Source organism: Labrus bergylta, chromosome 7 (genome assembly GCF_963930695.1).
Source record: "Labrus bergylta chromosome 7, fLabBer1.1, whole genome shotgun sequence".
NCBI lineage: Eukaryota > Metazoa > Chordata > Actinopteri > Labriformes > Labridae > Labrus > Labrus bergylta.
Genome location: NC_089201.1, coordinates 25498046 through 25515061, shown reverse-complemented (window position 1 = coordinate 25515061; position 17016 = coordinate 25498046). Strand labels below are relative to the sequence as shown.

At 39.4% G+C, this 17016-nt stretch overlaps 2 protein-coding genes across 2 annotated transcripts in view; both read left to right on the top strand.

The window, feature by feature from the left end:
* The first annotated feature begins 313 nt into the window (after nt 1–313).
* On the top strand, nt 314–10808 carry pias1b (protein inhibitor of activated STAT, 1b). Its single transcript, XM_020631332.3, is given in 14 exon segments — nt 314–358; nt 2745–3177; nt 3373–3457; nt 3656–3703; nt 4112–4202; nt 4325–4459; nt 4562–4667; nt 5077–5150; nt 5337–5497; nt 6518–6651; nt 6742–6916; nt 7036–7175; nt 8693–8733; nt 8832–10808. Coding segments are annotated over 14 exon segments (1986 nt in total). The 3' UTR covers nt 9150–10808.
* Nucleotides 10809–13748: 2940 nt separating this feature from the next.
* Nucleotides 13749–17016, top strand: part of morf4l1 (mortality factor 4 like 1) — a 5361-nt gene continuing 2093 nt past the window's right edge. Inside the window, exons 1-5 of the mRNA XM_065957170.1 lie at nt 13749–13901; nt 15817–15863; nt 15948–16015; nt 16118–16204; nt 16846–16923. Coding sequence (XP_065813242.1) covers nt 13862–13901; nt 15817–15863; nt 15948–16015; nt 16118–16204; nt 16846–16923 — 320 coding nt within the window. The 5' untranslated portion in view covers nt 13749–13861. The remainder of the gene's footprint in view (nt 13902–15816; nt 15864–15947; nt 16016–16117; nt 16205–16845; nt 16924–17016) is intronic.

Below are 17016 nucleotides of genomic sequence, written 5' to 3'. Positions count from 1 at the left end.
GTAAACATGCAAAATAAGCGTATTGAATTTTTTGAGATTGATTGATTGATAATAGGCCTATAGTCTATGGATTGTTGTTATTTGATAGCAGCATTGCCATTTGTGCTTGATAAATAACTTAGATAATTAATTACTGTCAGAAGAAATGGTCCTTAAATTTTCTGATGAACTATTTAACCTTGCAACTCTTGATTAACAATAAAAAAAAATAGTTGCAACGCCTACGTTGCAACAGCGCCCTCTGCTGTCTCCTGCGAGGAAGTGACGCGCAGGGTTTGAATTCGCTCTTGTCCCTTGAGGATGACTTCTGCGCATGCGCGTCTAATGTAACAAGATGGCGGAGAGTGCGGAACTGAAGGTAAAGCGAGCCCTCCCTTTGCATTAGCTTAACAAATAGATGGCTTCACACTGAGTGCGATTTGAATTTCAAAGCATCACACCCTGGTCATTTTTGACAGTGGAAGATAAAGGAGTGCCGTTAACGAAGTAGCCTGCGCAACACAAACAACATTAAAGCACACAAGAGAGACGACAGACTGTTAGCTGGCTTGGCTAGCTCGTTAGCATTAGCTTTGTTATTGTTGCCGACGCTCCGTTAGGCTGCCTGTAGCTGAGCGGCTCACCTGCAGATAGGCCTGATATCGATGTTAAGTGCAAATTAAAACCACGTCTGTGTCAACATGTAGGACCCAGAGAGACTTTACTGTCAGCCAGGTGACATTAAAAGTAGTTTGCCGGTCAGTGTTTGGGGTTTTTTAAAGTCGGGCTGTGTCTATACCCTGGATAGAGAGGCGCACTTTAGCCTCCATTAGCTGTTGTTTCTGCTCTGATTTCATAATAGTCCTCGAAATATTGTAACGAACATCTGTCTGAGGAGCTCATTTAAATGTTGGGATGGAGATTTTGCTCAAACCTCCCCTGAGATAAGGTGAACATTGACTCTTAAAGGGGTTTTGTTTAAGCAGCTTTTTGTCTGCTTAACATTTAATCTACGTCGTCTTTCAAAACATCCACTTCTCATGTGTGTCATAAACTGCATCATCTAAATCAGTCAGGACACTATCAAATCAGCTGCTGTGTATCCTCCTTTGCCTAATGCGAGCAGTTTGTTTCTCACACTGCTCTGTCAAAGTCATTTAATAAATCAAACAATTGATCTGGATGTTCCACATGTATCTGCTTGTAAAGGCACATTTCAATACTAAAAATATCAACATGTCCCCAGTCCTACTTTGGCTCATCAACTGGGACTCAGGTGACATTGATTTGGAGTTATTACTCAAGAGATGTTCACAAGAAACTGCATTATATTGGGGGTTTTGGGGTATATAGAATAGAATAGAATTACTTTATTGATCCCAAACTGGGAAATTGTGGCGTTATACAAACACACAATATGAGTAAAAAACACAATGTTAGCAAATCTAAACACAATATAATATTAAATACAACGTAAATAAAAACTAAAAATATCAAAACTAAGAATATGAATATATACAACCTGGATTTAACTAAGCATTACTAGTTTGAAAGAGGAAGATCAAAAGTAAATGTGCAAAAACAGAGTCGTAAATGATTGTAAATTAAATATGAAAGATTGAATGTAAATGTGCAGTATTGACACAAGTTAAAGTGCATGAGTGTAGACATATAATAAGCAGAAACTATTCAATATAACGGCGAGTAGACAGCCAAATGAAGTGAACATGAGTGCAGGGATCATTTGTAAATGTAACATGTGCAGAACAGATTACAGTATGCAGAGACAGATATTATCATGATGACAGTTCTCTGCTCGCATGAGGTGAGCTGTTGTACAGAGTTATGGCCTTCCCTAAGAAAGATTTCTTGTATCTGTCCTTGTGACAGCGGAGTTGAATCAGTGTGTTGGAGAAGCTGCTCTTGCTGTTTGTCCAGTAGGGTGTGCAGAGGGTGATCAGGATTATCCATAATGGATAACAGTTTGTTCAGAGTCCTCCTCTCTGTCACCACTACAGAAGAGTGGTGACAGAGAGGGTAGGGGCATAATCAACAATCTTAACATGTGTGGAGTCTAACATTTTCACTTTGAGTTTCTCTATGAAATACAAGTGTCCAGCCCTTCAATATGTATGATGCCTGTGGTGTTTCTTTATCTGACTGCATTGCACTGTCAGATTCCTCTTTTTTCCTTTTAAGATATAATAGTCATTGGTTTTTTTATGTTGTAGGATAAAAAGTAAATGTAATAGTGTATTGCATGGAATCCCTGCGTTGAATTGGCTCCTCTAAGATAATGGCTCAATGAGTGTTAGTTGAATTTGATTACTTATGTTTTATTGTGTCAACACCCACTATTATCACAAAGCGCAGAAATTGTAGAGTGATTCTGAGAAATGTAGTCTCTGCTTCTAAAGACGATTTCTGCTGAAGTCATTTCACAGCAGCTGTGTTTGTTAAACGTACCTTATGTTGAAGCTTTTAATGTTGGTTTATTATTGAGATACTGGCTGGACAGTGGCTCAAGAAATTATTTTTTTTATTCCTGTTTCAAGTTTATCTCAGAAATGAAAGTGTCATGGGTGTGGACAATTTGCAAGCAAGTGAAGTATTTTAATAGCTTGAAGAAAAGACTGCGACATGTTTATCAATAATGTTTGAAACCGGTCTCAAGTCAAAATGAGAGAAGCAAAGATTTTGAAGTATAAGATAATGTTCTCTACACAATGTAACACACCACTTTTCCAACTCTTTCTTTTCTTCAGCAAATGGTAATGAGCCTTCGAGTTTCAGAGCTCCAAGTGCTGTTGGGGTATGCAGGACGGAATAAGCACGGACGCAAACATGAACTATTGACCAAAGCCCTCCATCTACTGAAGGCTGGATGCAGTCCAGCTGTGCAGATGAAGATCAAAGAACTCTATAGACGACGCTTCCCAACCAAAATGGTTTCGCCAGTGGACATGGCTCTGCCTGGTGTTCATTCTGCCTCCAGCCTTCCCGCTGGCCTTGCTCAGCTGGGATTCGACAGCCACGGTTCCCCTACGCCTCTGCTGCCTGTGTCTTTACTCGGGCCTAAGCATGAGCTGAGCCTGCCTCACCTTCCCTCTGCCCTGCACCCTGTACACCCGGATGTCAAGCTTCAGAGATTGCCGTTCTATGATGTGCTGGATGAGCTCATTAAGCCAACCAGTCTTGGTGAGTTCTTCACTTCCTGCTCAGCGTTGTATTTAGTGACACAACGTCCCTCATCATGGTGGAGCAATGTGACCACAGATATCTCGACCATGACGAGTCAAAGCCATGCACTACGGCTAGCATCGATATGAGTTGATGCTAGCGCCTAGTGTTTCCACTCTCTGTGATTTTCTGCTCATGGTTTCTTTTTTGTAGCCTCAGACAACAGTCAGCGGTTCCAGGAAGCATGTTACGCCTTCGCATTAACACCACAGCAAGTTCAACAGATCAGTAGCTCCATGTAAGTCACAAAGCTCTCCAGTGCACACACTCTTCAGCTGTCAAAGAAAACAAGAGGGCCAAATAAACACAACTATAACCAAACTCCTTTCATGATTTAAACTGATTCACACAGAAGAAGAGTAAACTGAGTTGTAATGAAGTTTATTTGTTTGACTGTTTGTACCAGCCTGACGTAACTCTTCCTCTAAATATTTAGGGACATATCTGGGACCAAATGTGACTTTGCTGTTCAAGTCCAGCTAAGGTTTGTATTACGTGCTCTGACTCTTAAAAAACATCTCTTTTAATCGAATGTTGAGGGAAAAGAGGGGGTCTGGTTAGCTTCTGTCTGTTCTGGAGATACTAGGAACAGTCCTGTTGTTTAGATTACTCTTTTAACAGTTTTGATATTGTTCAACCTTAGTGGTCTAGTCTCCATTCATTTACCTCCCTCACGTTGAATCTTATGTAAAAAAAATTTGGTTTGCGTTTTCTATTTTAGTAAATACACTTAAAGTCATAAGGATAATGTAGTTCTTAGTTGGGGGATTCATTATTCACTGTATTGATGATTGGCATTCTTAAACATTGCACAATTAAAGCAATACAACTGAACTTTTTGTCCTTCATAATATGAGCTTACCACTAATGTAATTTATTTGATTATTTTCAGATTCTGTTTATCAGAGACAAGCTGTCCCCAGGAGGATCACTTCCCCCCAAATCTGTGTGTGAAGGTGAACGGCAAACCCTGTAATCTCCCGGTGAGTGCAGACAGTTTGTCGTTCGTTTGTCTCGACTTGTTTTCTGCGTAGGTAATTCTCAGCTTCTGAGGTTTCTGAATTCTCCGTTTTTTTATCAATGATGTTTGATGTATCGTCTGCAGGGATATCTCCCTCCTACCAAAAATGGAGTTGAACCAAAAAGGCCCAGTCGCCCCATCAATATAACCTCTCTAGTCCGACTGTCCACCATACACCCCAACTCGATCGTGGTTTCCTGGACTTCAGAAATTGGGAGGGTAAGAAAACCCAGACAAAGCTTCCAAACTGATGCTGAAAAGAGGACTTGAGTCACCACAGTGAGACACGTTTTGTTCATTATTTTTCTCTTCCTCCCCCAGAGTTTTTCCATGGCTGTTTATTTAGTAAGACAGCAGTCGTCTGCAGTGTTGTTGCAAAGACTACGGGCCAAAGGAATTAGAAACCCCGATCACTCGAGAGCTCTGAGTAAGTTGATACTCGATTTTACAGTATAAGCTTAGAACCTGTGTCGCTGCTACGTTTGTAAGACAGAAGGAAATAAAGTAGACACATTGTAATGAACTTTGGTTATAAAGTAACTGCTGCTACTTTTGCGTGGCCTGTTTGATCACATAGTCACAGCGACTTAAAATCCCCCGGAACTAAACTTAGAACCTGAAAGAAGGAAACAAGTTCCTTTAAGGTTCTTGGAGTCCATTTTCTTGGTTTTTACATTTGAATGTTGAGCTGTTCAGTACAGTTGGATATTTATTTTAAAATGTAATGATACATGGTAGTTTGGGGGTCTTGTGACACAGACAGTTTATTGAACACTTGGATTTAAGACTCTTGTTGCTTATAGTTGATCTTTTTTTGTTTTGCTTTCTGTTCTCAGTCAAAGAGAAACTAACTGCTGATCCAGAAAGTGAGATCGCCACCACCAGTCTACGAGTGTCTCTCCTGTGTCCTGTAAATACTCCTCTATTCCACTTCATACAAAAAAAGCTTTAACTTGCTTTCTTTTTAATTTGTCCAGAAAAGTATTATGATTATGATGTGATTTTTACACATTCACTCTGTCTTTAGATATATGTTCATTGTGAAACTTTGTGCCCTGTCGTTTACTTTGTGTTTGTGTGTGGTTTTGTGTTTAAGCTGGGGAAGATGAGGCTTACAATCCCCTGCAGAGCGTTGACATGCTCTCACCTTCAGTGCTTCGACGCTACACTTTATATCCAAATGAATGAGAAGAAGCCGACGTGGGTGTGTCCAGTCTGTGACAAGAAGGCGCCGTATGAGCACCTCATAATTGACGGGTGAGCGCAACACTGCTTCATCATCAATCAATCACTATTTGTATGGCGCTTATTCAAAACTAGTGTTATCTCGAGGCGCTTTACAAAAGAGCAGGTGAAAGACCATACTCATTGTTAAGACAAATGGGATAGTGGGAGATGGGATAAGATGCAGGGAGACTTCCTTGCTGCTGAGGTGGAGGTCGGAGCGGGCTGTGCATGAATGTGATATGAAGCAACATGTGTCGGTCTGGCTTCCAACATATCACCAATAAAACATACTGCACATATTCAAAATGTTAGCTTAGAATCTGATGGGATAGCTTCAGACAGTATTAACCCAAATGCTTTACATAACTCATCTTAGATGACTTAGCGACAGGGTAACTATGCAGCGTACAGTTAATGATCGCGTCTGTGCAAACTTTCAAGAGAGTCTTCTCTGAGGTTTCATAATGCAACGTTCTGTGTCTTGGCGTCTAATGAGCCTTCAAATTGGGTAGGCTGTGGCTCAGTGGTCGTCGGTCGTCTTTTAGCCGGAGAGTTGGCGGTTCGATCCCAGCTCACTTTTTCTCTTCTTGTTTTCTCCACATGATAAAGTGTCCTTAGGCAAGATGCTGAGCCTAAAATTGCTCACAAGTGGCGTAGCCAGGGGTGTATAAATGGGATTAGGTAATACTGAAGGGCACTTCATACAGCATCCTCTGCCATCAGTTTATGAATGTGTGAGTGAACGGGTGAATTTGACGTAGTGTTAAAGCACTTTGACAGAAGACTCAAAAAGCGCTTTATAATCACAGTTCATGAATCATTTACAAACTTAGCGATCATTGCTTTAATCCACCTTCCAGCAGCGTATTGTCTGAGTTTGATTATTTTAACCTCAAGCCTTTACAAAAGCAGCCCCTCCCTTTTTATTGCGGAGGAATTATTTAGTCAGTAAAAGTGCCCCTTATTTTTTACAAGTAGGTTTTATGGGAGAATAAGTATTTGTAATTTGTTTGCAAAGTTACCAAACTTTTTGTCCTTTTTTTCCCACAGGTTATTCATGGAAATCTTGAGTAGCTGTTCTGATTGTGATGAAATCCAGTTCAAAGAAGATGGAAACTGGTCACCTATGAGGTCAAAGAAGGAGGTCCAGGAGGTGTCTGCTTCCTACAATGGTGTAGACAGCGGTAAGAACGAAGCTGGCACAGTTTAGATTATTTAAGTGTGTCTGTCTTAGTGATCTGTGAACACAGTGAGAGCAAGCTGTTTTCTTGTAGATTCGTCTCGGACGGATTCACACGAGACGAAGCGGGGATCTAATGACAATGGGAAGAAATTTGATGTGATTGACCTGACCCTGGATAGCTCCTCGGAAGACGAGCTTGATGATGAGCCGCCTCTTAAAAGAGCCTGTCCCTCACTGTCGCCTGTCTCTCCGCCTCCAATCAAAGGGTGAGTCTCCAGACCACAAACACAGAGCAAGATCATCACAATAACATTCATTTTTATGCTCGTTGTGCTCTGGTCTTTTGGTTTTCTGTCGCTGACCTGATACCCCATTTTTCCCCCAGAGTACTGAACCTACACAGCCAGGCCTCGCCTGTGTCCAGAGCTCCCAGCATGCCCCCCGTGGAGACCAGCTACATTCCTCCCCCTCCACCTCTCATCCAGGACTACCGCCACTATTACCACTCTACTAGTGACCTTCCAGGTAGATTAGATTAGAAAACTTTATTTTACACACAACAAACATTGGGTCAAGCTGTCGCTTACCGTCAAAGATGTGTTTCCACATTATTTTCAAATCTATGACAACAATAATCACATGCAGATATGTGTATACAGTGTCCAATTGTTAAGAAATACATATTAGACCTCAGCTCTGGGTATTCTTAACTCGTCTGAGTTAACTGATTCAATTTGGCATCTTTCATTTTTCCCTCTGTTTCCCCAAACACTGTTTCCTGACTGAGAAGTGGTGAAGGGTCATGCCCGGAGAGTTGTGTGTGGACTTAAAATACATCCTTAACTATCAGGAGGAAATAACGCACTTAATCTGTCTAATTCAGTTAGCTGACCCCTCATATTAGTTTAAGCTTCGTTTTACAACGGAAACAGGACTGCAGATAAATTCTCTGATCTGTTAGAGCGAAGGTTTTCCAAGTCACTGTGACAAGTGGAGACAAATTGGTAAACTGGAAGTAAATTATTGCCATTAAGTCAGTTAGTTGGAAGAGAGCCACAAAGACTCTTATTAGATTACATAACATCAAATTGGCAACATCAAAAACATTCTAAATACATTTCCCACGCATACACAGACGACTGGATTATCTTAATACTCATAAAAAGAGTCTTCTTTCTGATTAATGTGCCTTTATTCAAGATAGACTGAGGTAATCAGTCAATCTTTATTTGTTTGGAGTCAGTTCTTAACAAATGTTATCTCCCTTTTCAAAAACATGCAGTCCTAACTTAATCTTTATTACATATTTACAGAGACCCAACATTAATCCAACATGAGTAAAGCACTTGGGCAACATTTACAAAAATGGCAGTGACAGTTTTAACATCGAGGTCGTGTTTGGGCTTGGAAAGTGGGATAGAGGGAGAAGCAGAAAGGAAGAGACGGATAGAGACAAACAAAGAAACCAATGAATAAAACACACGAGGCTACAATGCCCGTAATGATAGTAAATGAAAGTTGAGAGGGAAATATCAGGTGATATTACTACAGCAGTCATTCGTTCATTGTCCTTAATGTCATGTAAATACGGCTTTCCTGGTAAAGGAATTCACACCGTGGTATGTGGGATTATCGCTCCACCTCTTCTTTTTATTTATTAAACTAATTTGTTTGTGATCAGGGGTCGGCAACTAGCCCACCAGCATTAATATCTGGCCCGCAAGATGTTTTTTGATTGTGGCTTTAATTAATTTGATTCTTTTCTTAACAACAACGCAGTGACAATCAGTGACAGACACAAACGTCTGAACATGAGGTGGGGTGAGGTGACTTCACGTGCAGTTGTGACAGTTGCCTCATACTCTGCAGGTGGCTTGTGTAGACTGTGGTAAATATTTATTTGCAGTTACCGTGACAGTTAAAATCAGGCAGACTTGACAAAATCCAAATGAACGTAAAAAATGTGTGTTTGTGGAAAAATGGAATTGTATATTGAAATCCAGAACAAAGGAAGTGGACTGAGCCTTCTCATTCTCTTACAGATTTAAACTTCTTCTCCTTCCTCCAAGGCGACAATCATCAGGTACATGACCTCAGCGAACTGATCTTAAAGCAGCGTCATACTGCAGTGTGTTTACGTCTGGTTGTGGTGATGAAGGTTCCTCTTTTCTTTCTTTTCAGCATTACAACATGGTGATGGCTGCCGCCGCAGCTGCTTCAGCGTCAGAGGACCCTGACCTGCTCCTCAACCGCTTCCTGCCGTACGGCTCCTCTCAGATGTTGAGGGAGCAGCCGGGGACCCCTGGGAGCAGCACGCTGGCAGCCACCAACGGAGGCAGCAACAGCGGCAGCACCAGTAGTTTGGTTTCGTCCAGCAGTCTACGGGATCGGGACAAAGACAGAGACAGCCACTCCATCTCAGGATTGTCGCGGTCCTCGGTGGAAGCTGCAGCAGCTGCCATTTATGGATCCGTGTCTGACGTTATCTCTCTTGACTAGATCCACACAGAACTGAATGACAAGGGAGACCTCGACACAGGAGCTCTTTGTAAATAAGGACGAGGAAGAAGAAAGAATACAGTGCTATGTACAGAGAGGAAAATCTATTTTCAATTTTACTTATCATATGTATATAAACTTAGGACGCTTCATGTCCAGTGAGTTACTTCAGTTGATATTTTTCTGTGAAGACTGAAGACTTTTTCACACCTCTTCATGTGGTCCTTCGATTATATTGTACCTTTTGTACCTGGTTTTTACAGTTTTGTTTAATATTTCATGTCAATGGCATTATTTCAGTCAACTATTATGTGCACAGCACCCAATGAGGTGACACCTCATGGAACATTATCTTTAGAATATAAAGAAAATGGGCATTGTAATAGTAACTTATACAAATGGCAAGAGACAGCAAAACAGGACCATGTGTTTCACTTTATTTTCTAAATGGCACCATTTTCGTCCAATGTTTTGACAGCAGAAAGATCAAGTGATTTTTGGCATCACTGTAGATTTTTCTGTAGGACATTCATGCTGTGGTCATATTATTTGAAAGAATTATTTATAGTGTAAGTTATGTTTGATGTATGCTGTTTTTTTAAAGAAGCATTCCCTTTGCCTCTCGGAACTGTTGCCACTAGAAATACCAGAAGCAAACGCTAGATCCTTCTGTTGTCATAACTCTGCACTCTTAAGCATTTTTCAGTCCAATCAAATTGAATATGAACTATATTGTACAGTTTACACTGTACTGGAAAATACATCTGAATTGGGAATGTATCAGTGTTGTAATGCCAGGCTTTTTCAGTTCATTGTGAATGAATTACACACAAGCAGACCTTGTATGTGCATCTAACAAATGCCATACAGTGACATTTTCTTTTAAACTACAGATGTCTCATTTGAAAAGTTACGCCTAAAGATGAAAGTTCAGTGGCTAGAAGTCATCCAAGAAATTCTCTTCCATTTTCGCGACAAGGCTAGTTTCTGGTCCACTTTTGGTAAATCTCTAACTGAAAGGCTGAGAATTGTTAAGTGGGTGCATATGGATTAAAAAAATTCATCATGACTTTGTTTGATTTACTTTAAACGCTGAGTGGAGCAGTGAAACATTCACAGTTGCAGTAAACGCTTAAAGAATAGTTTTCAGCTTAGCATGTCTGCAAATGACCTGAAAGCTTGTTATTTAAGTCCTATGCTGTTCCTTAGTGAGTAGCTTTTTATTTGTTAAAGTGTGGCCTATTTGCAACAGCCTCTAAGTGAACTGTGATAGCTTGATCTCTGACCGGATCACCAAACACATTTTGCCCTGAAGTGAAAACAATTGAAGTTAATACGAACGCCTCCCCTCCCTTTTTTTTTTCTGGACTTGTGCTTATAATTAGGATTATTTATTATCATATATATTTTCAGCATTTGTTTGATTTGTGGATATGCATTGCTGTCACTGTATGTGATCTTTCTTTTGTAATTATATAATTAATGCTATTTAAAGATGTCATTGTTGCTTGACATGCATTGTAACATTTTCTGTTCCTCTGTCCGTTTTACTATCAGATGATGTCAATAACTCAATAGAGGCTTTGAGCATTTTGAACCGCTTCAAGGTCTACTGTGCTGTTTGATATTTCTAAGAATAAAACAAGATATAAGAAAGTGTATCTTGTAGTTGATCAAAAGACAGTCTTGATCAATATGTATGTGTTCTTCTGTGAGCAGTTCACTCAGTTTGGCTTTCAACACTTTTAGATCGTCCAAGCCTAAAGCACTGGCAAATATAAATGTACAATATCTGCTGGTTGTCGGATTATTACTGGCCTAGGTGAAGACATCCAGTCGTTGATGATTCCCTGGATTAGTGAGAACTCTCACCTGCTTTATACTTATTTTTATAAAATAGCTCATGAGGCACTAGGATCATTATCAAAAAATAAGAAGTTGGATCCCCTCTGATTGAAATCCCAAGCTCTTAACTTTTGGCTTACATAATGTATGGATGAAAGACTATACCTCTCAAGCCAGTTACCGCTTGTGAACTGTAGATACTAATGTGATAGGGTATTGTTACACTCAGTCTTGAGAAGATGGATTTGTTCTTCCTCAGCTGAAGCTTTGACCTTGTTTTGTAGCTTTTGTCCTGTGATGTATCTCTCAAATCAATCATTTCAGAAACGACTTGTGTTTCAGCGACAGACTGGTTGGGTTACCTCAGAGCACAGCAATCAGGGCAAAATCAGGAGGGAACTTTATACAGTATGTGCTTCTTACACCGGCTCTCCTTTAGCAGCTGTTTATCTCAGGTTTGTGCTTGTTTTGACTAAATACTAAGGAACTTCACAGAGACGTACTGTACCCATGTTCCTTTTATACTTTTATGTTTCTTCCCAGTACTTTTGCTTTAGGTTGAGATGTTTTTGTATTCTTGCGCAATACTTTTCGGTACCCTGTAAGTACTTAAGCATTCCCTTGCAATATTTTTGCAAACTCTTCTTTTTCTTTTTTTCTTTTTCTCTTTCCTAGTGTACCACATCAGCATTGATCAGATCATTTAAATTGACTTCGAACTGGGTACTTGTCCTGCTGAAAGTAAACTTAAATGGTTTCCTAGATCCAGATGTCCCTGGTCTTTTTTTAGTCGTTTTAATATTTCCTGCCTCTTATGACATATTTCACACATTTGCATCCAGAATTGAGTAAAACTAATCTCAGAGGTAACATTGTTAGTTTTCTAGCCAGTTACTTTTAATCATACATACAAACCCTACAATTTTCTCCTCAGGGATTTACTCAAACTACTCCACACTCACTCCGCCTCGGACAGAGTGAAGTCACGTCCACAGCTGAATGAAGTACCCTTTGTTAAGGTGGAGGGGATGATAGCAGCAGAAAGCTTTGGGACAAACTCACCTCAAGTTGTCCGTATAAATAACTTGTGCCAGACTCATAAATCACTTCACAGTTTAAGAAAAAAAAAAATTCAGTTGCATTTCTTTTTTAACATCTTATCATTTAACACTTTAAAATCCAAAACATGTACCGTTTTCAATACAGGAGAATCGTTTATTAGAATCGTCTTCATCAAACTGTGATGCCCATCTATATGCTGATGACACAGTTCTATATTGTGCGGCTGACTCTGTACATCTTTCAGCCATACCTTTGCAGCAGTCTTTTAATGTCCTGCACCCTAAATGACCCACGACTAGTACTTAATGCTGACAGAACCAAACTGATGCTTTTCTCGAGAGCTACATAAATGAATGAAAGCGATACCAAGATTGTTGCCAGGAATGGGCTAATGATTGAGAGAGTCACAGAATATAAATATCTGGGCATGTGGATTGATGAAAAACTGACATTTTACTTTCACATTAATAATCCTATAGGAAGAGTCAGGCAAAAAAAAATGTTATTGCTACAGAAATCAAATAGTTTTTCCAATGTTCTGTAGGAAGTGTCTGTTGTGGAGTCTGTTTTTATGTCAGTCTTGGACTATGGTGATGTCATCTATAGGCATGCACCTGCCACAACGCTCAAACGTCTCCACTCCGTCTACCATTCTGTGTTAAGATTTATTCCCGGTGACCCGCTATGATACACATCAGAGGTTGGGTGGTCCTCTCTCACAGAAAGATGTGATATGCACTGGCACCTTTTTATTTATAAAGCTTTCACAGAAAAATGAACCTCATTCTTAAGAGAACTCATACATCTTTCGACTGGACATTACAAGACACGTTCCTCAAAGCGGTTGTTGTTGAATGTTCCTCGAGTCATCAGAACTGGGGAAATCTGCATTATCTTATTCTGCACCGGACTCTTGGAACAACATACGGCATCTTGTTGAGGGAAATTAACTTTTACCTTTTTTGCATTTTAGAAACCTAATTTTAAACCTCTGTTTGTAACTGTTCTACATAAGTATTATTTATTGCAGTTTTGTAATATTTACAAAACTGTTAAAAAAATATTTACAAAACTGTTTTACAATATTTACAAAAATATTTACAAAACTGAAAATTTACTATTTTTTATTGCAGTTTTGTAATATTTACAGTATATGTTTTTTACTCGCTTAATTATTTTAGTATATTTTAGACTTTTTTTTTCTCCTACACTCTCTGGTACTTATTGTCTTAGCTTCTTAGAAACCCCAAGTTTGTTGATTTTAATAGTTTTGTATTTATCATTCTTCTGTTTTTTAATGATTTGTTGTCTTTCTTTTAATTAATTCTGTAATGACTCGATGTCATTAAATGAGGGTTGCCCCTTAATGATCTTTCGAGTATAAATAAATGTTGAATTAATTAGTTCCTGATTAAAATGGAAGCTTTACTATTTTACTATTATTTATTATTTAATATTATATTGTGTTTAAATTTGCTAATATTGTGTTTTTTGCTCATATTGTGTGTTTGGACAACCTGCTGCTGTAACGCCACAATTTCCCAGTTTTTTTTTTGATCAATAAAGTAATTCTATTCTATTAACATGATTGATACTATTTTTAGGCATTTAAACTTCTTTTTTTTCTTTTGCACGGGGTGACGCACCTGTTCCGTAAACCAGCGACTCGTTTGTCTCATTCAGCAATCTTTTCGGTCGCGCCAAAATTGCGTCACAACGATTATGACGTCTTTAGATAGCGGCGCCGTTTCAGACTGGAATGGGAGCTAGCGATTTTCCCCATATTTTGATAGTTTAATCCGTGAATGGCGCCGAAACAGGACCCGAAACCTAAATTTCAAGAAGGTAACATTTCGGTTTGTTTTTTAAAGTGCTGATAGATATGTGGCGTGGAGACCATTGGAGAGCTCCACCATGGTAGCTTAGCTTTAGCACCGAAACAACAGCTTGGACCAGCTAGCGTTGTTAGCCTTCATTGTTGTTGCACAAAATAATGTGTTGATCGTGTTTGTTAGCAGCGGTAGATAAAATGTTCAGCGTGTCCCTGAGCAGTAGCATACAGATAAAGCTCGCAGTTTAAACTCCAGGTAAACAGGTAGTTTCATTCATGCAGTGTTAGCCTCTTACTGGTCCCACCGCCCACCTCTCTCTCTCTCTCTCTCTCTGTCTCTCTCTCTCTCTCTCTCTCTCTCTCTGTCTCTCTCTCTCTCTCTCTCTCTCTCTCTTTCTTTCTTTCTTTCTTTCTCTTTCTCTCTCTGTCTCTCACTCTCTCTGTCTCTCTCTGTGTCTGTCTCTCTCTCTCTCTCTCTCTGTCTCTCCCTCTCTCTGTCTCTCTCTCTCTCTCTCTCTGTCTCTCACTCTCTCTCTCTCTGTGTCTGTCTCTCTCTCTCTCTCTCTGTCTCTCCCTCTCTCTGTCTCTCTCTCTCTCTCCCTCTCCCTCTCTGTCTCTCCCTCTCTGTCTCTCCCTCTCTCTGTCTCTGTCTCTCTCTGTCTCTGTGTCTCCCTCTCTGTCTCTCTCTCTCTCTCTGTCTCTCTCTGTCTCTGTCTCTCTCTCTGTGTCTCCCTCTCTGTCTCTCTCTCTCTGTCTCTGTCTCTCTCTCTGTGTCTCCCTCTCTCTCTCTGTCTCTCTCTGTGTCTCCCTCTCTGTCTCTCTCTTTCTCTCTGTCTCTCTCTCTGTCTCGGTCTCTCTCTCTTTCTCTCTCTCTCTGTCTCTCTGTACTGCTCACTACAGTTGTCAGGTTTCTCTTGCTTCTTTCTGCTATTATTCTAACTGCATTTTTGTATTTAAATTACTTCAGTTCTCTGTTGGTGATGGCAGCCAACATTTCATTTAAAAAAACCATTTTGATTATATGAATTATTAATTCATTATACAAATGAACAGCCTGTCAGAGTCATCAGAAAGTCAAAATGTTTATGTCAAATGTGTTTTCTTTGTGAGCTGTTTAATAGTTTAAACGTGGGTGTGATGATTATAATAATAATAATGAATATTACACTCTGTCTAGTGAACATGCTACACAAACATAGGCCGAAATACGCACACATGCACAGACAGGATCCTGTGGACATGCACTAATGGAGAGGTCTCAGAGTGACACAGGGGGCGCTCCTGAGCTGGTGGGGTTAGGTGGCCTTGCTCAAGGGCACCTCAGCAGTGCTCTGGAAGTGGACTGGCACCTCTCCAGCTACCAGGCCAATTTCCGGATTTGGTCCGTGCCGGCGACCCTCCGATTCCCAACCCTAAGTCCCTACAGACTGAGCTACTGCTGCCCCAATAGAATATAGAATAAAATTACTTTATTGATCCCAATATTTTATTACTTTGTAATATTAAATACAAAGTAAATAAGCACTAAAAATATCAAAACTAAGAATGTGAATATATACAACCAGGATTTAACTAAGCAGTACTAGTCTTAAATAGGAAGATTAAATGTAAATGTACAAAAACAGAGTTGTAAATGGACAGTATTGACATAAGTTAAAGTGCATGAGTGTAGACATATAATAAGCAGAAACTATTCAATATAAGGGTGAGTAGACAGACAAATGAAGTGAACATGAGTGCAGGGATAATTTGTAAATTTAACATGTGCAGAACAGATTACAGCATGCAGAGACAGATATTATCATGATGACAGTTCTCTGCTCGCATGAGGTGAGCTGTTGTACAGAGTGTACAAGTGATGATGGTTGCGTTTACGATTCCACTGTGTTTGATTGTTTTTTTTTTTTTATTGACCATCACTCTGTCCAGGTGAAAGAGTGCTGTGTTTTCATGGGCCATTGCTCTACGAAGCTAAGGTAGGCTGTTCCTCTGATCCTGTCATCCTCTTCTTTGTTGTCTTAACAAAATACACTGACAAATAACAGTTTCTCTCTTTGCAGTGTGTTAAGATAAACATCAAGGACAAACACATCAAATACTTTATTCATTACAGTGGATGGAATAAGAAGTAAGTTTTGTGTTAAAACAAATTAAGTCTCACTCAAATCAAGATTTGTAAATGAAAGATCACCAAATGATTGATTTCTTTATTCTTGTTTTATTTCTTCAGCTGGGACGAATGGGTTCCTGAAAGCCGAGTGCTTAAGTATGTGGACAGTAATCTGCAGAAACAGAAAGAGCTTCAGAGGGCCAATCAGTAAGTCTACATCATCTCTTTTTTTTTTAAAGGAATGCTAGTTTAAAAAAAGGTTTTAAGTTTGAATGTTTTTTTTTTTTTACCAAGGTTAACAAAAAAATCCAGACATCATTGATGGCACAATGAAAAGATTATGTTTGCAAAAATGTGTTGACTAATTAACCTCAGAACCGATTATGAAATCGTCTGAAATCATGAGCAGGCATGAAACATGTATGATGTTAAATCTGAAGTCTACCATGAGAAGTGTTTAACTGGTTATATAAACCAGACTGGATTTAATACTGATGCTTTTATATGACCTACAACAGAGAAGTGACCATCCAGAAGAAGATTATTTATAGTTCTTTTGAATGTCTCTCGTCACTGCTACCTGCTCAGTGTTAGACAAAGCAATAGACAACACTCTAACCTGAAAAACCTTCCACAGCAGAAAGTCGGTGAGCCGTAAGTTTGACACTTAAAAGGACGATGGATGCGATTTAAAAAAAAAAAAATTAAATTAGAGACTCAACTTATATAACTTTTATTTATAGGGAAATGCAAAGAGATGAGATCACAGCGGTGGCCAATAAATCATCACAACAGAAAATTCCTCCGAGTTACTTCAAGTATTTTAACATTTGTCTTTTCTTAATTAGAGACCATTATGTAGAAGGGAGAATGAGGGGGGCTGCACCGAATAAGAAGATACCTGCTCCACCGCAAAAGAATGATGTGTGAGTGCAAATGATTAGTTATTCTATTTTCCTTTATGTTTCCTTTTTGTTATATCTACTTACTCTTACTTACTAAAACATGTATTCTTTTCC